Source organism: Pollicipes pollicipes, unplaced genomic scaffold (genome assembly GCF_011947565.3).
Source record: "Pollicipes pollicipes isolate AB1234 unplaced genomic scaffold, Ppol_2.1 Scaffold_6686;HRSCAF=7923_pilon_pilon_pilon, whole genome shotgun sequence".
Classification (NCBI taxonomy): domain Eukaryota; kingdom Metazoa; phylum Arthropoda; class Thecostraca; order Pollicipedomorpha; family Pollicipedidae; genus Pollicipes; species Pollicipes pollicipes.
Genome location: NW_023596921.1, coordinates 41,907,691 through 41,932,204, shown reverse-complemented (window position 1 = coordinate 41,932,204; position 24,514 = coordinate 41,907,691). Strand labels below are relative to the sequence as shown.

At 50.0% G+C, this 24,514-nt stretch overlaps 1 protein-coding gene across 1 annotated transcript; it reads left to right on the top strand.

The window, feature by feature from the left end:
- On the top strand, positions 1-23,350 carry LOC119108357 (metabotropic glutamate receptor-like). Its single transcript, XM_037231932.1, has 6 exons — positions 1-514; positions 4,607-4,710; positions 5,457-5,533; positions 5,603-5,672; positions 21,158-21,347; positions 22,632-23,350. Exons 1-6 carry the CDS (start codon positions 1-3, stop codon positions 23,348-23,350), a joined length of 1,674 nt encoding a protein of 557 aa, XP_037087827.1.
- The last annotated feature ends 1,164 nt before the right edge of the window (positions 23,351-24,514 follow it).

Genomic DNA, 24,514 nt, shown 5'->3' with positions numbered 1-24,514 from the left:
ATGAAACCAATCGATGCTTCTGCTTCCAGAGGCCTGCTGGCGGCAGCGAAACGTCTACAGCTGGGACAGTCGTTCTACTGGATCGCCAGCGACGGCTGGGGCAAGCAGGAGAGCCTGGTGCAGGGCGTGGAGGAGGTAGCCGAAGGCGCCATCACCGTCGAGCTCACGTCCAAGCACATTCCGGCCTTCGATGCCTACATGGCTTCGCTCACGCCCGACAACAACGCCAGGAACCCCTGGTTCAGGGAGTACTGGGAGGCGTTCTTCGACTGTCCACTGGAGCCGGCAGCTTCGAACATCACGTGCGACCCCGACTTGCGACTGCTGCCAGAGAACGGCTTTGTGCAGGAGTCCAAGGTGCAGTTCGTCATCGATGCCGTGTATGCGTTCGCGTACGCCCTGCAGACGCTGCAGCTGGAGGTGTGCGGAAACGCCTCTTACGTATGCCCAGGCATGAGGAAGTACGACGGGGGTGCCTTCTACAAGAAGTACCTGCTCAGCGTCTCCTTCAAAGGTGAGTCACCCGACGTGCAAGATCATTCGTTTTGATGCAGTTTCCATGTAAATTGAAGGAAGGAGCGCAGCGTTACACGCGTTTTACTGCTGCGTTCATGGTGTGGCGCTGTTGAAGAGCGGTTGTGTTGTGTTGGAGAGCGGACGATAATCTTCGGCGCGTATTTCCTGGCGTTCCCTCCAACGCCATCGCCTGACCCACGTCACTGTCACGTGACTTCGAAATCGCGGTAGGCTGTTCGGAGAGTTCCGCTTGCGTTGTTGGGTTAAAACTGCTACATTGTCTTTTCATGAAATCTTAAAGCATGAACATCTTGTGAGCATGTGTCTGAACTGCATTGTTGTTCTTACCATTCATAAGGCATGGCACTGAAGAGCAATCAAAGTGTTGTTTGGGAAGTGATAAGTCAGCGCCTTTCTTCACTAATGATATCAAATAAGATTGAGACCTGGGATTGTGAGACTTGCCTCCCTAAGATGTTTCCTATTTCCATTTAGTGAGCCATCAGTGGCATTTTACGAGACTAAGAAATTAGTGACACCCAAGAGACTAATGCTGGATATTGTGTTATTTGTCACGGCTTGACTGATCCATACTCGATCTGTTGAACCCTGGAGGTTTATTTGTTGAAAGTTGTAGCGTGGTGTGCAGAGTCATTCCAGATATCACATATAACAAATAGGTCACCAACGATGATTATCTTTTACTAAAAATGTTCGCCTTAGAAAATCTCATCGCTATGAGGACAAACGTCCAGCTCATCTCCAAGTCGGTCTTCTCGTTCATTGGCAAATAAGGCCGCGGTGAGCTTACGATTATGCTATCATTATTGCTGGCATGCATCACCAAAGTTTAATATTTAACTTAAATAGCTCGGCCAGGAAATACAAGAACAAAAAGAAAAGGATAATAAAGATGGAAGTTTCTTTTTCGATCTGCTTTTGACAGAAGATCTGTGGTGCAGTTATGGTCCTATTTTCTTATGAAATGCAATCGTGATTTACAGTGAGATTATAATCGTATTGCACACTTCGGAGCAATTGCATGAACAACACGCATCAAGTGGCTTGAGAAATAGGCTTGATTTTCCCGACTCCCACCTGCTCAATGGCGTGAAATTAATATGAATGACTTTGTCAGCTGACCCAGACTTGGTCATTAAACTACGAGGATTAGTCTGGAACTTTAAAATTACTGTTTGCACTCCTCTGCATTTGTCAAACGCACGGGAGCCTCACTGGATTAGTAGGAAATCCCATTTTAGAGAAAAAACCGTCAAGAGCTTGACACGAACACCGACAACATCTCGCGACCTTCCACTGCGCACTGCACAGGGTGTATGCCGAGTGTATGCTTTCTAAACATTTTGCATTTTTTGGCGTTAGGCATAGGTCAGGTCAGGTAGAAGGCCAGGTTAGGCGTAGATCAGGAACTGAGGCGACCAAATGTTTCGGCTGTGAGCGCGCTGGACATTCGTTAAATCCTGAGGCCTGAGCATGAATTGGTGTGTTGTCAGAGGCGCTATGGAGAAGACTGGCATGCGAGTTTGCAAGAACGATGCTCGGTTACATCCCGCGTGGCCGTTCTTTTCGTCATAAGTTGGCAGACTATCAACATTCGCACGTAATGCAAACAATACCTACGAATCATTGCCTGCACCATTAAAGCAACCACTCGCCATGGCGGCGTACTTCTTAGTGTTGAAACCATGGTTTCTCATTATCGACCGGGTGTTCTAAAAAACATCGGAACATTAAAGGAACCCATAGGCCATGAACGTAGGCCATGTACACCTGAGCGGGGGACGTGGCCGGCTTTGGTCGGAGCTGTGCTCCGCGGAATTTGCCTGGTGGAAGACCAATGTCGCCCAGCGTGTTCGTAAATCCCGACATTCATCTCGCGCCGCTCGGTGATTGTGGTCGTCTCACTGCCGAGACGGCTGCTGTCCGTGACCTTTCCCGCCCGCAGCGGCGCGGGATTCTGACCTGGCGCCGGAGCGCCCCCTCCCCCATGGGAGCTGTTATTGCCCGCTGCGGCGGCGGACATCTGGCCTCGGCGCCGCTCCCCGAGGGGCCTCGCTCGAGGCCGGTCGGCGGCTGGCCCACGCTGTGCCGCTGACCCGTGGCGATGGTGCGGTGACCTAGTCTGAGTGGTAACCGGCGGCCGTCCGAGGATGGCTCAGCGGCAGAGGCGAGTGGCGCCCGGATATCGGCGGTAGGTGGTCCGCAGCAGCCTGTCTGGTCTGCGGCCGGCAGACTCCGCTCGTTGCCGGTCTTTGCTTAGCATTGGCACGCCATGTCTAACCGGACGCTGTGCAGTTTGTTTTTGCTTTTGCTCAGGGTTGTCCCACCTAAAGAGTACTTCATCATCTGTCTGCCTGGGTCCGTCCTCTTCCACGGCATGGGTTCATTTTGATCGGATACCGCGATGGCGGTGCCCCATCATTACCCCATCATTCTGACATGCTTAGTCTGGCAGGCCACATACATAGTCCCTACCTCAGCGATGTATTTGCGGTCTGTCGGTGTGCAACGTCAGCGATTGGCATGCCAGCTGCGAGGAGGAATTTGTAAATCATAAAATGATGAAAATGTGTTACAATTGCCATTTTTATCTATGTTTGAACATATTGAAGCAATCATCAGACATGACGAAAAAAGCTCACTTTTCACTTTTGGTATAATGAAAAGGGAAAAAGGCTGCTCTAGGTAACAAAACGGCCCTGTTTAAGAAATATGCTTCTTAAAGCGTCATTGTTTGATTGCGTCATCGTACTTTACACAACATTAATTAAAAACCAGTTGATGGCCGTTATATCTTGAAATGGCCCTCACGAACGCCACATATGAACGACTTGACCACTATATTTTTCTCGGTCTTGAGCGCCACATGGCTTATGGAATGACAGGATTTGAATGACGTGATTATGACGTCATGAGTGCCAAGGTGACCTTGAAATTATCTCCCCATTGTTTGGGGCACGTAGCTCCAAAACTAGAGGATCTTGTCTTAAGGACAGGGCTGTGAACTGACCTTTCCTTAAGACCAAAAGATCTTTAAGATTGTTTTTTCAGCTTAAAACGCCCTACAAACACTCCCTTTAAACACGGATCTCAATGATCATCAGCGCCAGATGATAATGAAACGAACGCTTGCAATATGCTGCCGTTGTCCATATTGGATGTTCTGACAGAATGAGCTGACAGCAATTGGGCACAGATGACAACAATGACAGTGAGTTATTTGGATATTGCCAGTTGTCTGGGCACGTCAGTGATCCGCTATATTTGCGGCTGATGACGACGTTGAGCGTTTATTTTAGAAACAACATCATTGGAATAAATGGAAGAACTGATCCCACATCAAATATCAGGAGGGCTGAGTTTTGAAATGCATCTTCAATTACGCGGAACAAATTCTGTAGAGTTAGGTTATGCGTCACATCCATTTGAACCGGTGTGTAAACGTATATGTAAGATTCATTCAATCTATTGACCACATATGACACTGATATGTCATAACGTTACCCAATTTTACACCGATCCTAGTCGAAGAAAGCCGCGTGGCGTGGTGTCGCAGATGGTATCCACTCCCCGAGCTCTCATTGGTAGGTTTGGTATCCTGCCTCAAGGCCACGTCACCACGAACCAACCCGTGCTAGTATTTGGATACGCGATATCGAAAGTCAATATTGTCCCACGGAAAGCGAGCACTGTATCGGCCATGATTTCCACTATGCAGGCGCATATCAAAATGCTCTTGTAACTGTTCGATGCCGAAATAGGTGTATACGAACACAGCAGCCGCAGCATCCACGTATCGTTGTAGCGCGAGGTTTGAACGGTCTGCCGACTGCGAAGCTTGCTACTAAATTCCTGTGATCTGCCTCATATTTTGTCACTTGCTTCCCTCCTCTGCGACCTGCGTCCCTCTCATGTGGCCTGAGCTCCACCTCTGTGACCTGCGTTACTCCTTCTCTACCTGTGTCCCTTCTCTGCGACCTGCGTCTTTCCTCCGCGACCTGTGGCGCTCCCCTGAGACCTGCGTGGCCTTTCGTGATCTTCCGTTACCTCGGCGTGCCTGGTTGCCCAGATCTGGCCGGCAGCAAGGTCATGTTTGACGAGAGGGGCGACGGCCTGGCTCGGTACACCATCTTCAACTACCAGCGATCGGCGGACGGAGCGCATCGTTACAAGGCGAGTATGCAGGCGTCGTATTGATGTGTGATGTATGTTAACACTGGCCGGTATTGGTCAAGATGTTTCTGACGGGAAATTTGCTTCTGGCGGGTTCGGGTCCTTGGCGATAATCCCTGCAGGCTGCGACGAGTTGTTGGATTACACGTTGTTGACTGCAGCTAGATAACTTTATGTGTTGGGTGAACCCATTAGTGCCAATGTAGAATGAGGCGGATCTGGGTGCGATTAGGTGTGAGACGTAAACGAAATTCCCGGGCGGATGCACTGCTTGGAAGTTACTTAGTCAAAAGTAGCTCCACTCACACTTGATTTGACATCATCAGTGGAAACAGCAAGTTTGCCGTAAACTTCAATGAACCTCGTTGATAAGTCCGGGACAAAAATCATGAGAAGTCCGAATAACCGGGTTGCAAGTGATTACAGTTGATTGAGAATGCGTAGCGGGTAGGTGGGGGCGCAGCCACAGCGTAGCAGACGGTTGAGGAAAGGATATATAACCCTTCTGAAATGTTTTGGCTCAAATATGGAACCCATGGAGGGCCAGTCTGTTGTGCGACACATTTATCATGACATTTTTAGCCCGTAGCGTTCCCATAGTGACCCAAGACGTGGAGACATTTCAGTTGTTCTAGGCGTGCTACATTGAAATTCTACGTCCTGGGGTTGAACACCTGGCTGGTTGGGTGAGGGACAAAACCACTGAGCTGCCTTGGACAAGCCCGACAACTACTCTCCTGCTGCAGGTGATCGGCCGCTGGGAGGGTGAGCTCTTCATGAGCCCGGGGGACGTCCAGTGGAACCCGGGCAGCGAGCCCACCGCGCCGGCGGCCGGAGCGCGGGGGAAGCCCGCCGCCCCAGCCTCGCCGACCGAGCCGGAGCGGCTCGACAGAGGCGCCCGCCTGCCGCTCTCGGTCTGCGCCCTGCCCTGTCAGGTCGGAGAGGTCAAACGCATGCAGCAGGTGAGAGCGACGGGACACGGGGTCAGGAGGCTGTCTGGACGATCACGTCATTCGACGACTGTCCAACATGCGTTGTCATTGTCACCGAACCGTTGGCCATTGACCACTGTCATTTAACAGCTGTTTCTAGACGCTTATGTTCAGTTCATTTTTCCCACTGCCGAGCGTTGTAGGAGAAAGCGATAGTTGTTGACAGCAAAAATAACAAAGCTGGTATTGTCCCATTTCAGCGCACACCAATGACCGATACCCATTACCTGGTGCATATCCCAACCCAACACATTAAAACAATCGCGACGATAGAACGGGCCGAACAGCTCAGCAGCCCGATGGGGGGGGGGGGGGAGGGGGAGAGGGGAGGGAGGGAAGATAAGCAGCACAAAAAATCACAGAATCCATGCACGGAGCACTAGTTGTAGAGCAACAGGCGGCAGTGGGGTGAACAGTGTCAGGTGGGCTCTGCCAGCCGCTGCCTTGTCATCAGACCGAACACGCTTGGACGGACATGGACGAGCACGTACACGTGGATTTCGGCCTCAGGCGGCACCGGTCAGCCGGCAGCAGGTCAGCTGATCACCGGACGCTGATTGGTCGTCTAGTCACAGCTGAAGGATGCAAGCCCGACCAGGTGTTCGGGGGGGGGGGGGGGGCACACGCGACCCGCGCCTCTACCGCCTTTCCAAGTTGCACGGACGAGACGCCGGATTATGGGAAAAGCTCAATAATTAGGTCGCATGTTATTGGTCGGCCATACTCGGCTTATTTGTATATGGTATTGTATTGTATGGGCCCCATAGTCGCCACTTCGGACCTTAAGGTGCACTGTTGGTCAGGGAACTAGAAAACCCCACCTAATGTTGCAACAGTCGTATTGCCTTTTGGATGCACGCTAAAAAACGGACGCAGTGGATACAGACATTGACCTGCGACCACTGGGAGGGGAGGAAAGAAGTGCGGGTGGGGGTGTGGGTGTAAAACAACGCAAAGACAAAGGACGTCCCAGTTTTTATTGGGGCATCAGCTTCTAATTCACTATACATGGACCAACTGAATTTTTGTTAGCTGTCAAGTGATTTCTTTCTGACAGCATCCTGACGGACATATTTCGACCCTAAATAGGGTTGCGAAAATAACACACGAAAGGTAGATTTCCAGAGCGGTCCGCTTTTAGAGGTTGTGATTCGCAGCATCACTGTTGCTTTATTGCTATTTTGACGTGATTCCGACATTGGTCAGACCGAACAGTTTTCTCCAGGTCCGGTCCTCCGTTCATAGAAATCCTTCGGCGCGGAGCGTGAATTGATTGGCAACAAACGCGGCCCTACAAGCCTACAAATGTCGGGAAAATTACAACAGGTTAAAAAAGAAAGTTAGAGGTTTAATAGAACAAGTTGTGTTCTACTTTGCGGTATTTGTTGATCACTGAATCTTTTCGGATGCAATTTTTCCGTCCAACATTGGGAAAAACGTGGAAGTGTAGACTAATAGAAAGAAATTATTATTGATTGATTGTCATAGAGAAATGATTATTAATTTGTTGATGACTTTTATGGCAAAATACTCCATTTTTCAAGACGTGGCCAGTTGCAGGACACTTAACCTATGGGTTACGTGCTGTCATGCTATGTGTTTGGAATGAGCCATGATTTTGGCTGGCGCTTCCATCAAAGTATATGACAAATCGTTGACTGCTGCTTCGCAAATCTCGGGAGGACTGTGGTGCAGGGCCAGATCCAGCCGACAGGACAAACCTAAAAGACACTGAGAGCATAGGTTTTTCCGCTTTAAATCCTGTTTTCGTGAATTCGTGGTCTCATTCAGAGCTTAGATCCTTCCCACATAAAGTGCTGGATCCGCCATTGGCCGGAGAATGGCTGTTGGCTGCGTGGGTACGCTGTTGGGACCCAGAGCTGGACTGCGTGAGAGATGGGCGAAATTATTATAGCAAGGTATCTGGTCACCTTTAAGTGGTTGTCAGATAAGCCTGCAGTGCCGGACCTCAATTTGTGTTCGCTACCTGTTTGTAGCAAATAGGACCGTAACCCTAAAACATAGCCAGGATAATCAACCGTGGTCGACCCATCATGGTTCACAATACGTACTGTGACTCGGAAAGCAGAAAGTGCCCATAAAATGAGCTCACATGGACTTGACGTGAACCAAGTATCACCCTGACTCGACGCCTCATCTATGCTAACAACATGGCGTGTATGTGAAGTGAATGAGATGGCCACGCGCGCAGCGCCAGTGGCAAAGCAAGATGTCCGTTTTATAGGCTCTACGCCACCCCGACCTCGTTAAAGGATTCTCAGGCTTAGCAAGATACTGAACAGGATCTTGAGCATAATCGGCTGCGAATGGAATGTTTTGTTGGCGTGCATAGCCAGGTCATCGATTGACGTTTACATGTGCTTGATCTGACGATGAGATCACAAGTTCATGGCGAAGGCAAGTGTGGATCAGGCAGGTGCTGTTGACAAAGTGCTCTCAATGGTACCAGTGTGATCACGCCTTGGGAGCATGCCAAAAAATGTAAGGTGGATAAACAAGATGTGGCTATAACAGCAACACTACTAGTTTAACATTTCCAGCAGTACTGCCCGTGCAATCTGGATAGCTTTGCTTTGTTGCATTGCTGGCATTCTGAGAGTCGTGAAGACTATTCGAGAATCAGCCAGGAAGGTATTTCACCGCTGATGCCCGTCGGGCTTTGATGCCAAACTTCCACACCACCCATTGTGAATATTCCCGGAAATCTCTCCGGAATGATGCTCTCTACCTCTAATGGGTCGGCCTCCTGTTTATGTCAAGCCTAGCTTTTGAAAGGCAATCTGTTTTAGACAGGGCGAAATTGACAGCACGCTATCACACCCCATCGTCAAAGGGTAATGAATGCCCACAATGAAGCTGAGATGGTCGCCCGCCTGCAAGTACTTAGCTGCACGTCACCAAGCCTTTTTAGAACAGATCGCGCACACATATCCTGCCTTCCTCAGGAGGGACTTTTGAGATGCTCTTCTAGAAGCTCTGCAGCCTCACGCCTTTTTCAGGCGATAAGCTCCGTGATTATCCCTGAGTTTGAAAGGACTGGCTGCCTTAGTTGGTAAGTGCCCGTACTCTACCCTCGATTTCCGCGAAAAGTGTTGCTATTTCTCGGATACCATTCGACGGTTGGCTGTGTTCAGGGATACCGAATCAGCAGCTGGCGTTTGGAGTTTCATAGATGGGAAAAAATTTACTTTATGTCGTAATAAATTTAGTACTTTCATATGACTTGATATACCATAATGTTTGCGTAGAATATGACAGTTCACACAGTTGAATGTGACAGCGTCTTGGTATATGTTATACGAATTTATTATTTGCCGGTTCCGCACTTTTTCCCTGCAGACAAGATTGGGGACGGCTGGTCATACTGGCCAACAGGAGGATGGAGAGCTGCCCGCTTTCTCCAGTGCGGCTCCAGTGTGGTGCAGCTAGGTCTTAACACACTTCATGGATTGAATTTTCAGCATCCGGTTCAATCCAATCAGGCTAGTCCAGGTCCCATTCGCCCACCAGTCCGCTTTTCCCAGATTTGTTTCAGTCCAATGCGGTTTGGTCCGCCTTATCAGAAAACATCATGAAATGAATCCGTGCTAATCTGCTTCGACGTGCAAAATTTTCAAAATTTTGAGAGCAAATTCAAGATTCAATGTTTTTAAATGTGGAACACTCTCTTTAAGATGATGAGAGAAACCAACCATCAGACATGATGAAATAAGTTCACTTATGACTGTTGGTATATTTTTGGGTGGAAAAGGCTGCTCTAGACAACACAATTTCTCTGTTTAGTAAACATGCTCCCCAATACGCCATTGTTTGATTATGTCATCGTACCTTATCCAACATTGATTGAGAGCCAACGGATGTCCGTTGTATCTTGAAATCGTGCTCACGAACGCCAGATATAGGCACATTGACAATTATATTTTTCCCATCCTTGCTCGCCGTATTGCATTTGAAATGGCATACCTGAATGCCGTTATTATGACGTTATGAATGCTAATGCGACTTTGCAATACTTTCTCAGAAATACTCTCCTCATTTTCGCGGGCCTGTAGCTCAGAAACTAGACGCGTTCAGGTCTTAAGAAGGGCAGAGCTGTGAACTGCGCCGAAATGCCTTCAAGAATGTTATTTCAGTTTAAAACCCCATACAAATATGGAACACGTCCTTTAACTTCAATGAATTTGTTGATTTTCATTGGAGAAATATGCGCAATAATTTGTCGCAACCAGTGTGGGCTAAGATACTCACAGCTAGTTATCGGCCAGGAATGCAGGTTGTCCTTAAGATTAGAACAACTCTGAGCTCATAAAGACTATCATATTATTAATCACATCACAAAAAAATTCGGCAAATAGTTCACAAGCAAAGCGTCGGTTTTGATGATGGCTAATGAGTTATTCCTGTGTGTTCGCACCGATTTAGATCATTTTCACGCTCATGTTTTGCAGCTGATCTCGCTAACATCATAAAGCTTGTCACTGTTAGCTGAAAAGCATACCCGTGATAACGGATACATGATTGAGAAAGGGTTTTCCATCCGCCCGCCGCCTTTTCGCCCGCCGCCGCGATCGGGACCGACATCGATCGTCAAACTGGGAGTGGTAGACTGTGCCGCCCACTAACCTTGTTCGGCGGGTCTGTATAACTCACCCGAGCACAAATCGACGCGTGAACGACGCGTGAAGACACCGGGATCCTAATGGCGGCACTCCGCTTGGTGAGGGTCATGTCCGGCGCATTCTGCTTTGCAACCGTCATAATGTATATATGTATATATATATATATATATATATATATATATATATATATATATGTATATATATATATATAAAATATGGTATTTATATATCATATTATATATGTGTAAAGATTCAATAAAACTAGCAACAGGTATGCTGACTTTTAGACGACTGTGAAACGAGCAGTGACAAAGCTCGATGATCCAGGGAAGAGGCCTTCGTTAGGCTGTTTCCTTTGCCGACGATTTAATGCGCAATTGTTTCCAGAATCGGTGCTCTGCGCCCATTCCGAGTGACGTTGACTGAGAGGTGCCAGAAGGCTGCATGTATGCCAGGCTCTATTCTCTGCAGATTTGGCCCATGGAGCTAGTTACCGAGAAGAGGACGTTTCGTTGGAGGCATCTATCTGTGACAAATGCCAACGTTGATGTTTGTGGCCATTAACACTTCCACTGAGCCAGTGAAAGTTTTTGCAATATATATTTATGCGCACGTTCCTTGAAGCTGTTTATCGAATTCACATCAGCTTTGTCATTATGTATTTTTGAAGCAAGGGCGTCGCCAGTATATGTTTCTGGATCATACTAGACACGGGAATAAGTTGATGTATAACTGCATAGCTAATGATGCAGGAATCCCTTCCCAGACGTTGGCCTGACAGCGTGGAACGCATGTGTACTTGCAGTGAGATGAGAGCTTCTAGACTTTAGCGGAAAAATAATGCTGTACATACTATTATCGCCTTGTGAGCTCTGAGTGTTTTGCTGATAGGCATTTTTCACATGACGCAGGTTTTGCTATGTTTCTTGAAATTAACACTTTGAGTTTGATAAGCATTGTCTCCCCTATTTTCAAGTCAGGCAACGTTTCACATCCCCGTGAGATCGAATCCAGAATAAATGATGCAGATTTACGGGGCGTTTTGTTTGTGAAAGACTGTTAGTCAACAGCCTCGTCGCCCAGACAAAGCTGCCTTGTCGAGCACGCTACCGGGAGCGTTGCTGGGACGTGCACGCTCCAGACGCATGTCCCAACAAGTGGGAGCCTGTTTCCTGTCACTGCTAAATCACACCTCAGTTTTTATGGTCAGCAATGATGAGCTTTTTACCTTGTGCTGAGTCATACTGTTCAAATTACAAAGGAACGTTCCATAATTTGTAAGCCATCTGTTATAGTTTTGGGCCGACTACCATCGGTGTAAACCCTACTCCTAGGAAAACTAGTGAAGCTGGTGGCGCAAATCTGACAACTTAGTCACGGGCTAACTACTGATGACGTGATGCGATTAAAAGCGACCAGACAGTGCGACTAGTCCCAACATCTCAGAAACAAAGGTGAAGAGATGGAACCGATCTCAAGATAGTAAGTAGGCGCGTAATAATAGTACGCGCAATCCACCAGCCATGTCTCCAGCCTTGTTTTGCTCCCTGGTCCTGCGACATTCATTTGGCCAATATGAAAGGAAATGCTACACATTTGACGATGCCGATGAGAGCACCAGATATGATGAAATAAGCTTACTTACCTTTTCGTGTACTTTTAGTGGAAAAGACTGTTCTAGACAACACAATTTCTCTGTTCAGTAAACATGCTCCACAATACGCCATTGTTTGATTACGTTGTCGTATCTTGATTGACAGCCGATTGACAGCCGTTAGATCTGAAAATTCTGCTCATGAACGCCAGATGCGAATGACTCGACAATTATATTTTATCGGCCTCGATTGCCGCATAGCTAATGGAATAGCAGGATTTGAGGTTACCGTGAAAAGTCTCCTCTCAAAACATCTTCGCGGCACATCTTCGCGAGAGCTTACCTCAAAAACTAAGTGGGTTTGGGCGGTGCTCTGAACAGCACCAAATGATCTTCGAGGCCGCCATTTCAGTTCAAAACCTCACACAGATGTGAACAACTCCCTTTAACGCCACAGCATCAGGGTCAAGAATGATCTCTGAAAGGCGTCCAGGTCTCTGGTTGTTCGTGGAAGAGAAACCGCGTCACACATTGATTCTCTGCGGGCTGTTCTTGGCGTTGCTACCCGCTACTGCCGTTTCTGGACGACTAATCACGATTGCTGGGAACCGGTGGGGGGGGGGGGGGGAGAAGAACATGTGGCATGCTTGCACTTCCGCTGCTCTTGAAGCATCACAGAAGCAGCGGCAATAACCGCGGGGAGCACCCAATGTGCCGCGCGCACACGAATGCGCACCATAAGCAATCAAGCTCGTAGGTATGTGTAATCTCGCAATTTGTGATGTCATTGAACCGTGGCAGCTTAGATTCTCGTATTTGGGGGCATGAACCCAGCGTGAAACACGTGGGTTTTTCAGTCGGCAGCAGTCCATTGCGGAGGAGGCCGGCGCCGTTTCAGAACACTAGCGGCTGCGTTAGTATTCCTTGTAGCTGCGCCGCTGCTCCGTCCTCAGGTGGGCTGAGCTTTGCAGTAGTGCCCTGAACAGCGGCCTATTTGCAAGGAACGCTAACCTGGAGAGAAGAAACTAACCTGGAGAGAGAGAAAGCCAGGGCTGAAGCAGGCCGACCCTCCTTTTCTTCATATAAAGAAGATAATTTGTTTCTGAAAGCGTCACAGGCCTGCGTAAGCATGCAACTTCACGGCTTGCGGCTCGCATTAAACTGTCTGCCGCACGATTTAGCGCTGCGGTACTGCATACATGAATATATTTGTGCCTTTACTAAAGGCCCGACACGTACATCCACCGCAAGCCCACTTCAGTGAACATATTGCTGAGCCCACACGCTATTCAAGGCTTTGAGATCGATGCGTGCCGGTAAGTCACTGCTGGAATGCCACGTCTCTGCACCTCATTCCCAGCCTTTCAAAGACCGACACAACTCGCCGCAGACGTCGACAACTGCAGCACGCTATCACCAACGCCACGCGAGGACACTGCACCAGCCGCAGCCCCGTCGGCGGCCGCGCTGCCGATTCGGTGCTTCGCGAGCGAGCCGTTGCTCGACTCGCGTGCCGCCGGAGCACCTGCGGGTTATGGTCATCGAGTTACCATAACGTGGCTGCGCTTCGACAGCAGGGGCCTGGTAACGGGCTGGTCGCGAATCGCCGGCAGCGCATAACTCATCCAGCCGGCATTGATCGGGTTAGCGCGGCGTGCGGAGTGACATACCGCCGCAGGCGCTGGCGGCACGAGCACATTATGTGCGCACTGAGACGCGCCGTACGAGAACAGTATCATTGAGGGGTTATTACGATTGCGTTAGTTCTGTTGCACCAGCGGCATAGAGCTAGCTGGAGACGGATTGCCGTTTTGTTTTACTAGTTATTGCAACATTTGTAGGGGGAACATAACTTTTTGACAATATTTCCTCGTCGTTTTTATATCTTGTTCTTAAGGGCCTGTTAGAGTAAATATAATCTCAAAATATATGTTCAGATGGCCCGACTATTTTGCACAACTGTTTATTTTAAGCCCAGAGGTGTGAATAATAACGCGCCCGGGTGGCCTTTTGGATACCATTCGCTCGGGTGGGAGTGGGGGTCAATTTGACCGCCTGAGATCTCGAGAATTAAGAAAGCTAGAGACACCGAATTTACAAGATGTGTTCACCTGTAGGTGAACTCACCTAGATCAAAGTTTGAGATTCCAAGGCCATGACCTTCAGGTTAAATATGGTCAAACAAGGTCAATCATCAGGCTAGTCTCTCAAGTGACCCCAGAACGCAGATATCTGTTTCTAAGCAAAGGTCACAAGCTCATTCAAGGTCAGGGACCTTTTTTGACCTCTTGAAGGTCATGGTGACCAAAATCATACAAGGGTGATCTGAGTTTTGCATTTGAATAAGCGACAAAGATTATGCTAGGCAATATGTTTCTAAAAACAAAGTGATGACCTGGGTCATTTTATGTCAATGACCTATTCTGACCTCTAAGAAGTCCACAGAAGATGTATAATGCGGCTCCTACTATCAATAAACTCAAAATGAGTACCACAATCTATCCCATGCAGCAAGCCGTAAAGTAATAAAACAGGTTGCCTTTGACCCTGGTCCGACCTTTATACCTGATCTTAGGTCGACTTAATTTGCTCATTTAACATTTTTACTGCCAAAGAAAGCATCTCACAGATGTATGGCTTTGTCTAGCACTCTGTTGTTGCATCAGATTAAAGGATCCCTAGAAATTAATTGCGCTGAAACCATGACCTGACTTTGACCTGCCATAGGTCAGCGATCTTATAAGGTACACCTAATTTCTTATGTCAGACGATCCGCTATTGAATTACCTACCACTATACAAAATTTGGCGCGGCGTAGCCGCGCCGTTCGGAGCCCATTTTGAAAAAACCTTCGGCGAAGTCAATTGGCCCCGCCTGAGCGCGTATTAAACTAAATCTGAAGGGGGTGGCGAGCTCAGTGTGTCAACATGGTCAACCTACCCAGCCCCTTATTCGCGGTATCCCAAAATTCACTCATTTTGCATTCAGGGCTGGGGCCTGGCACGTGATGGTGTGAGTATCGTATAGCAGACAACTTGGAGGGGTGCAGCCCTAAAGTAATTAAGCGCGGTGTGCAGTGGAGGACCCTGGCTGCATTTACAACACCAAAAAAGACCTTGGTATTAATGGGTAGTGTACTTCCCTTGACCCCCAAATCAACCTCATTCCACAGCCTGATCTTCAACTTCCACGGACGACTTTGACTTCCAACCAGCTTATTTGGAGTAGCGGACGGTGGTGTAGTGTTTAGAGTGCCAGCCCGCGTTGAGCGGGCTGGCACTTGAGCCCCTCGCTGCATACGGCCTTGTCTAGTGTAAGGCGGCAGGAGCAGCCGCAGCCCCTTGCTGTACACGGCACTGTCCAGTGTGAGGCGCCAGGAGCAGTCGCGGCCCCTCGCTGTACACGGCCCTGTCCGACGTGAGGCGCCAGGAGCGGTCGCGGCCCCTCGCTGTACACGGCCCTGTCCGGCGTGAGGCGCCAGGAGCAATCGCGGCCCCTCGCTGTACACGGCCCTGTCCGGTGTGAGGCGCCAGGAGCGGTCGCGGCCCCTCGCTGTACACGGCCCTGTCCAGTGTGAGGGGGCAGGAGCGGTCGCGGCCCCTCGCTGTACACAGCCCTGTCCAGTGTGAGCGGTCGCGGCCACCCGCTGTATACGGCCCTGTCCAGTGTGAGGGGGCAGGCGCCAGGAGCGGTCGCGGCCCCTCGCTGTATGCGGCCCTGTCCAGCGTGAGGCGGCAGGAGCGGCCGCGGCCGGCGAGTGCGGCGCGGCCTGTCTCATTAGATGCCTTCCTTCCTGCTCGAGAGGTGACGTGGGCTAACGACCACCGCGATCAGCACACCGGCGCGCAATAACGACGACAGCGTGTCGCTTGCGCGGCTCTCGCGGCAGCCCGGTACGTGATCACACACACGCGGGTCGGCCACACGTGGGCCATGGCATGCAATGTTATTGCATGCCCGTGTATTGCAGAGGTAGCAAGCGTTAGAAGTGGTGCGTGACGTCATCGTGTCTCTCAAACCCACGCAAACGGTAGACGGGTGCGCAATTATGTCAGAGCGGAATGTGTGGAATGAATCCTAAACGTTGCGACATTGATGCAAGTCGGAAAGTAGTTCGTGACACGCGACACTTGCTAGCAGTCCTAACAGCATTCATGCAGGCGCGCGACGCTCGGCAAAGTGGGAGGGGTGGATGTGCCCACGGAGATAATCACTAAAACAACCCTAGTAGAGGAGACAGATCAGGCCTCCCTGCGGAAGGGCTGCGCAAAATCTTGGTATTCTGAATTTCATGTGAGCTTTAGCAATTCTTCTGAGACGAGTCAGAGGGAGCAGACAGGACAACGGAGTGTGCTTATCTCAACATCACGCTGCAGCGCTCAAGCACGGAGCGTGCGTGCCAAAATCATGCTGAAAATATGAACGTGATCATGTCACTTCTTTCCGTGACATTTTTTTGGCGTTACGCATGAAAACAGCACTGGATGAATCGTGTCTTCCTGCTTCTATCGTTTAACGGTCATTCCACATTAAGAGAATGAGAAGCTACTAAGCATCACACTTTCCATTACATTCTGCGGCTGGTCCCATTCATATTCGTCCATACATATGCACGCCTATCTTGAAACAAAAGACGGCAAAGCCGGTGCCTGTCGGTCCTTGTTTGCCTAATGTGTTCGTGTCTGCCACGCGGCCACATCGACCAGAGGTACTCTGTGCCGGTCAGAGCCGACGGCCGTGAGCGTCAGCCGCCTCATAAATGAAATGTCAGCTTCGTGGCTGTCGAATGCCGCGCCCTGGGACGTGACGATATGCACACTCGGTCCTCGAGAAATGACCGCCATTGTCTGTGCTGCGCGACGTGAGAAGGGCAGGCGGCTGTCCTGCCGCCGCCAGCCGCTGCGGCTGTTTGATGTGGCGTGCTCGATACGCTGTCGGAGCTGACGTACGGAGCGCATATTTCCGCAACAGCTGCCTCCACGAGCGCACAGGCCAGGGCGCCAGTGCCCCGGCGAGCCAGTGACAGCCAGTCACAGCACGAAATATGGGCCGCTGCGCTGAATGGATGCAGGCAGGTGTCGCGAGGCAGCTGGACCAAAGGCCTCGCGGCCGGGTTTATGAGGCTCGCAACACAGCGGTTTGTGGGGCGCCACGTCTGTACGTCACGGTCAACGCAACGAGCCGGACAGTCGCAAGTGACACCGCCTTGGGCGAACGGGCTGGGGATTGGACGGCCGGCCGGGGCTCCCACGCGTTGTGGGTTTGGCGCGCGTCACCTTGCGCCGCGACAAACGCGAGACCTGAGAGGTGGCAACGCTAACGACCATAGCGTCATAATTCGCCGTGGGATGACTGAATGCGGCTTTTTAGCCCGATCCTCGAACACTTTTGTTACTGTGATGCGGGGGTTTAGCAGCAGATTAAATGAGAGCTAATCGCGGGGCGATGCAAGCGGTGAGCTGCGACGGCATGTGACGCGTTAAGATGGCAGCCACGCACAGAAACGGGGCACGCTCGGTTAAGCTCGGGGTCAGGATCAGCGGAGTGAATCAGCGCAGGTCGGCCACGAAAGGAACTAGAGCCACTATTGCAATTGCATGTAACCGCGATGGCGTCCGTCTGTGTGCCTCCGCAATACCAGCGGGAAGACAGAAAGACGTTAGTATTTTCAGCACGGATAATTATCACTCTCGTTGTTGACGCTGTGCGCAAGGCTGCCTTCCAGCGCACATGCGCCATGTGTACGTGTTCACCTGTTCCTCCTAAAATCGGGTAGTTTTCTTCCCGATGATCTCGCAGAAATTTGAAACCGATCTCGAATCAATTCTCGATTAATGTGCTTCTTTCATTGCACACCAGCCCCGTGGCCCTACACAGTCAATGCGCTTATCAATAGTGGACATGAGTGGCATAGCGTATGCCAATATCCTAGAGACATAGCTTCCATTTGTCATACGCTGTGGTGATACCTCTTTAGTGACGGAATCGATTCCTTTCCCATTATGCATCCCTTTGTTGAAAGACACTCTTTGTCCCTGCGCCTATGGATGTACATACACCCACGGACACACTACTCTCTCTCTCACACTCTCTCTCTCTCTCACTCTCTCTCTCTCTCTCTCTCTCTCTCTCTCTCTCTCTCTCTCTCTCTCTCTCCTCTCTCTCTCTCTCTCTCTCTCTCTCTCTCTCTCTCTCTCTCTCTCTCTCTCTCTCTCTCTCTCTCTCTCTCTCTCTCTCTCTCTCTCTCTCTCTCTCCCTGCTTCTGTCTCTCGCTCTTGCCCTCGCCGAAGAGAGCAGTACGGTACGGGAAGCTGGGATATGACCCTCCCTCTGTTCTGAAGTGGGATGGAATAGTTCATTTGACAGCTTGTTTCAAGCCCCAAATGAAAGCAATATTTCCTTGTCATCGGGATGCCCGTTCCTTGCATTGCATTCTGTAACACAGCGGAGCCTATTTCCGAGACGCGAATGGATTTTCACCTTTGCATCATAGCCCATGAAGTTGGTTTCCCATAACGTTATGTGGACACGTTTCATTTCCGTCTTAGGCCTTTCAAGCCGGCCGCTGGTTACCAGACCGTGTGTCGTTCTGTCCGACTGCAGTGGTGCAACTCCTGGTGACCACCACCTCGTAACGAGCGTTAACGCCCTTTTCTACGCGACTGATTGCAATGTCACGTGCCAACGTTATTGAGTTCTCGTTAGCGGCACAAATGCTGAATACAGCGTGCTCTGCGGCGCCGCGTTCTCTGGAATATTTGGTCGTGTCTACGCGAGCTTATTTATTCAATATTGACTTCGTTGGTACCTTGATGTACTAATTTTGTGACGATGACAGTAAGTGATCTTAAAAAAGCACCATGAGGCATCGACAAGCATATGAAGCGTTTATATAATGCATGGCTTTTGCGAATTGTTGTGAATGCCGTACATCACATGTTTTTTGACCACTTGTTTTTACGTGCCTGTCATTTAAATCTGCTAATATGTACTTTACCTGTTTCTTAATGCATGCAATCACTTCAATGACAAGCGCCAGATGGCCCCTGTGACTTCTGCGTGATGCTTGGCTGGTTATTTCCCTTTCAGTGGGAAGAGTGCACAAAGTCTTCTTTTCCCTTTTCCATATATTCTAGGGAGTTTGCACACTCCCGGACTTCTCATGTTCACTGTCTCCGTGGCCGTTAAGGGTCCTTTCACCAACAACTCACTAAATGAAACCCACGGCTTGTCTTGGAAAATGTATTTCGTCAGACAGAAATACTGCGTCGGAAATGCCAACCAAAGTCCGTGCGCGGTTGCTGCGTCTGCGCGTCACGTACGCGCCATTATGTGGTCCGGACGATCAGCTTGTCTATCAAGTAGATGGAACCGAGGTGGGTCTCCCGGGGAGTTATGTTTGCGCAGGCTTACATGACGCGCGTAAAGGAGGAAACTTAAGATGAGAGCCTGAACCACACATGAATTGCTGATATGTAACTGATATATTAGTAGACGTAGACAGTGCTGACCAAATGGGGAAGATAAGAACAAAGCTTGGAGAAATGTCACGTCTTCACTGTACCGGCAGGTCATAATTTAGATAAACGTAAAGCCAGGAAATTTCACGCGTCTCCCAGCGAAACCACAAGTCGTGAGGCTACACACCATAATCTGGGCGACTTAGTTTTCCCCAGTGCAGAGAGATACGTACTCCTCGACCTGCCCTGACCTTGGACAGAATAACCCGCGCAACTGCACTCTCTCCATGTTGTCATTGGGGTTTTACGACGCACTCAGCAGCTTAGGCTAAATGACATCGCCTACCTCTCACCGTGGCAGGCAGGGATGGCTGCTGCGAGCCGAACACCGTGCCTCTGAGTTCCCAGACGCGAGGCACACCACTGCACTACGGACACCCTCATAGTTCCTATGACATGAAGATACGCAAGGCTGGACCTGTCCTGAGTTGCCGCTAAATACCTGAGGCCGACACTGTCGTGAACTCACTTAGGTCAAAGTTCGAGGTTCCTAGGCCATGGCCTTCGGGTCAAATAAGGCCAAACAAGGTCAAATTCCAGGTGGGTCTCCAAAGTGCCTCCAGAACCTAGATAACTATTTCTAAGCAAAAGGCCACATGCTCATTTAAGGTCGGTGACCTTGTTTGACCTTTTGAAGGTCACGGTAATCAAAATCATGCAAGACTGCTCTGAGTTTTGTATTTGAATAAGCGACAAAGTTAACACTAGGCAGTATGCTCGTAAAAACCAAATGTTGCCCTGGGTCATTTTAGGTCAATGACATGTTCTGACTTCTAAGAAGTCCATGAAAGATGTCGAATGTGGTTCCTGCTATCAATAAATTCGAAATGAGCACCAGAAGCTATTCCATACAGCAAGCCCTAGAGTAATAAAACAGGTCGGTTTTGACCTTGGTCTGACCTTTATACCTGGTCTTAGGTCAACGCAATTCGCTCATTCAATTGTTGTGTTGTCTAAGAAAGCATCTCAGAGATGTGTGGTTTCGTCTAGCACTCCGTTGTTGCATCAGATTGAACGATTCCCTAGAAATTGACTTCGCTGAAAGCATAGCCTGACTTTGACCTGCTATATGTCAGCGGCCTTGCAAGGTACGTCTAAGTTTTTCACTAAACGATCCACGATTTAATTGTCCACAGCTAGGTACAATTTGGTGCGGCCATGCCGCGCCGTTCGGAAACCATTCCGGAAAAAACGTTCGGCGGGGTCAATTTGACCCCCGCACGAGCGCGTGTTAATACAGGGAGTCACGTGTTGCTGCCTCTGTCCCGAGCCTGGACATTCTACTCCCGACTAGTCCCTGTCCCCTGGTACAGTGGCAAGAGATACCCGTGTGAGAGTCGGGTAGAGAGTCACGTGCTGCTGTCTTTGTCCCGAGTCCTTAACATTGTACTCCGGATCAACTCCTGTTCCCTGGTACAGTGATAGGGGATGCCGTAGTGTCATGAGTACAAACCATGTACCCAGCCCCTGTCTTCTGCTCCAGGGGACACGCGCTGCTGGATCTGCCCTGAGCTCAGGCACTGTAACCCGGACTAATCCATGTCCTCTGTTACAGGGAGACACTTGTCGCTGGATCTGTTCTTGGCTTAGACAGTGTGCCCCGGTCTAACCCACAATCCCTGCTGCAGTGAGACACGTGCTGCTGGATCTGTCCTGAGCTCAGGCAGTGTAACCCGGACTTACCCATGCTCCCTGTTGCAGGGAGACACGTGCTGCTGGATCTGCGACAGCTGCGAGCCATACGAGTACATGAAGGACCAGTACACCTGCGACGACTGCGGTCACGGCCGCTGGCCCTTCGACGACAAGCTCTCCTGCTACGACCTGGAGGTGCAGTACATGAGGTGGACCTCGCCGCTGGCCATCGGACCCATCGTCATCGCAGTGGTCGGTACGTGATTTGAACAGCAGTGTTCGGTCAGGTAAGGGGAGGTTGAGGCAGGCAAGAGCAGGGGCTTCTTTTAAGCCATGGTCCCCTTGAGATATGACAAGGCAGGATCGGCTGCACAGTCAGTCTGGTCTCACTCGCCGGGCGCGTATATCTTCGCGCTGCCCCGACGGACCTAAAGTCTCATTCATGGCGGAAAATTTACCTCCGGCCGCAAGCCAGGCAAAAGGCTACGCTACGCCGGCTTATGTTATCCGACGCAAAACAAGAGCTAGGGGCTCTTGTTTCTAGGGTTATGTTATGTTGTGCCGGGTGAATCTTGTCCCGATGCAAAGACAATTCAAATAAACCAGCCAGTTCACACATCTTGTGATGCAACACATCAGCACGCCCACAAACTTGGCGCCGAGGCTGCCACCAGCAGCGGGTGCGCATGCGCTGTGCCACGCGCCTTGGGTCAGCAATAGCATGGGGTGGTGTGCTTGAACAACCAGTCTCCAGACACTTGTAGACCCCAGGAACATTGCGCATGATCGCTGGTTGAAATGGGGAGCACTGGACTCATGTTGATATCGGCAAAAACGTGTTCGTCACAGTGGAATTGGTTGCTCATGCATAGACTTGTGTTCGGTTCCAATTTTTGAGCCGGGCCAGGACCGGTTCACATATTTGGCACTTGATTCAGCTCACGACTCATACGTTCCAAATTTGTTGATGAAGCACAGCTCAAACTCATTACTTGCACTCAATTATTTGACTTATGACTCACGCAGCTTGCAAAATCGATGATCTGATTCAGATCCGGCTCATTGCCTTATTACTCGTGAACCATACTAGTCGATGTATATATATGTATATATATATATATATATATATATATATATATATATATATGTATGTATATATACATACAAAATACCAGGGCGTTTACAAGGCATTTTCCGTCGTACTAGTATCCACATTTCGTATTTTCACACTGCGCAATCGACCCGTGATGTGGCGCAAAATGGCACTGATTATGAACCTCGTTTTATGTATAGGGATTGTAATGAGGCATTTCATGAGGGCGATGAATGGTGCATCCGTGGCTTGATAATCCATCGAAATATCAATGATAGTGCACTTTTACGGATACATGTATTACAAATTGTAATAATGTTCTTACCATTGGGACACCTAACTCGTACGTTACACATTAAAAGTACTTGTGCAGTTGACGCTATAATCGGCCAGCACCGTATTTATATGGTCTATGGCATGAGATGGACGTTTCGGATCTGACTTCAGGTATCCTGTTGACGCTGCTGGTGATCGCGCTGTTCCTGCGTCACGACGACACGCCGATCGTGAAGGCGTCGGGTCGCGAGCTGAGCTACATGCTGCTGGCCGGCATCCTCATCTGCTACCTCAACACCTTCCTGCTGCTGACCAAGCCGAGTCCGGCCGCCTGCGCCCTGCAGCGGGTCGGCGTCGGCCTCGGCTTCGCCTTCATCTACAGCGCCCTCTTCACCAAGACCAACCGCATCTCGCGCATCTTCGACTCGGCGTCGCGGTCGGCCAAGCGGCCGAGCTTCATCAGTCCCAAGTCGCAGATCGTGATCGCCACGCTGCTCATCAGCGTGCAGCTGCTGGCCACGGCCGTCTGGCTGCTGGTCGAGACGCCAGGCGTGCGCTCGCACTACCCGGACCGGCACCAGGTCATCCTCAAGTGCCGCATCAAGGACTCGTCCTTCCTCGTCTCGCTAGTCTACAACATGGTGCTCATCGTGGTGTGCACGGTGTACGCCGTGAAGGCGCGGAAGGTGCCCGAGAACTTCAACGAGACCAAGTTCATCGCCTTCACCATGTACACCACCTGCATCATCTGGCTGGCGTTCGTGCCCATCTACTTCGGCACAGGCAACTCGTTCGAGGTGAGTCCATCACCGGCTGATCGATGGGACGATATTTCCAGCGACAATGGATACTCGATCATATTCCCGACGTGCATAGACCCCAGGGAATGATGGAGATGGCTGCCACTCACAAATAATCATATTTGGCTCTCCGGGGACCTAGGTGAAAATTACAGGATGCAGTCTGGGCTGCCATCATGTGCGCATCTAGCAAACAAACGGTTACTTCGCACCACTAGCCTCATTTTCCAGCCGCTATTTTTGGAGATCTAAGCGCTTTGTTTACGACGTCTTGCAAAGTGCCAACATTTCAGTATGGGTATGAACAGAGGAACGCCTACGACTTTAATCTACGACTTTTGAATAAAACGGCTGGAGGCGTTCTGCACACTGACGTTATCCGTCCTTCGTTGATGGCGCGCCGCCCAGGTAATCACCAAAAGCGAAGCCCAGAGGATTCTCTGCGTCCCAGCTTTTACGGTAATGGACAGACTGTTGCAATAATGGACGGACTGTTGCGCCGCCCATTACAGCTAAATCGAATCCGGCTCATCCCTCAGCGCGAGACAATCCGACAGCGCTGTTTCCGAGGGAACGCACGGTCATTCTCACCGTTGCCGAGCCGACCACTTGCACCGGCGCCATTGCTCGGCATGCTCCGGCCAGGCTTCGGGCAGCTGTCCTCTGACGAGCATGGGATGTAAGGCGGATCAATGACAGACGTGATTGGCTGGCGAGGGGTCCGTCGAACGCCGGCGTACGTTTCTGAGTGCATCACCGAAGGGAAGAGGCTCGTCGGCTTTGAGTGCAAGTGATGTCGGCTGAAGATCGGCTATCGACAGCGAAATCAGCTGAATTTGATGTCGGTCATTTGGATTACGATGTCCTGTAGGCCAGTCTCCGTCACTATTGCAGCGATGACGCCGCGTCCGCTTGTGTGCGTGTGGACGACCATGTTGAAACGGACTTTTCCATAATGTAAATATCTCTGGATGCTCTCTTAATTTCCGAGCACATGGGACTCCGCTGTAGACCTGAACGCGTTTGTTTCACGTTTCGCATTATACATGTCATTCACTTCACACATTGATACAGCGCATGTCAGTTATTTGGCAAGCATTAAGCAGAGTTGCTCTAGTGGCAAAGCCACGTATTCCACCAACGAATGAAAGAGGTTGGATAATTGTAAATCGCAAGTAGACAGCAATGAGTCTGTAAAGCGATCGCATTGCAATCATTAGTACCCGACAAAGATGGAGGCGTAAATACGCCTGT

Bases quoted from the DNA above. Each gene is read 5' to 3' on its own strand.
- LOC119108357 (XM_037231932.1), top strand. From the start codon at position 1: ATGAAACCAATCGATGCTTCTGCTTCCAGAGGCCTGCTGGCGGCAGCG. The intron at 515-4,606 runs GTGAGTCACCCG...CTGGTTGCCCAG, and splicing joins GCTCAGCGTCTCCTTCAAAG to ATCTGGCCGGCAGCAAGGTC. The intron at 5,534-5,602 runs GCCGGCGGCCGG...GCGGCTCGACAG, and splicing joins CCGGGCAGCGAGCCCACCGC to AGGCGCCCGCCTGCCGCTCT.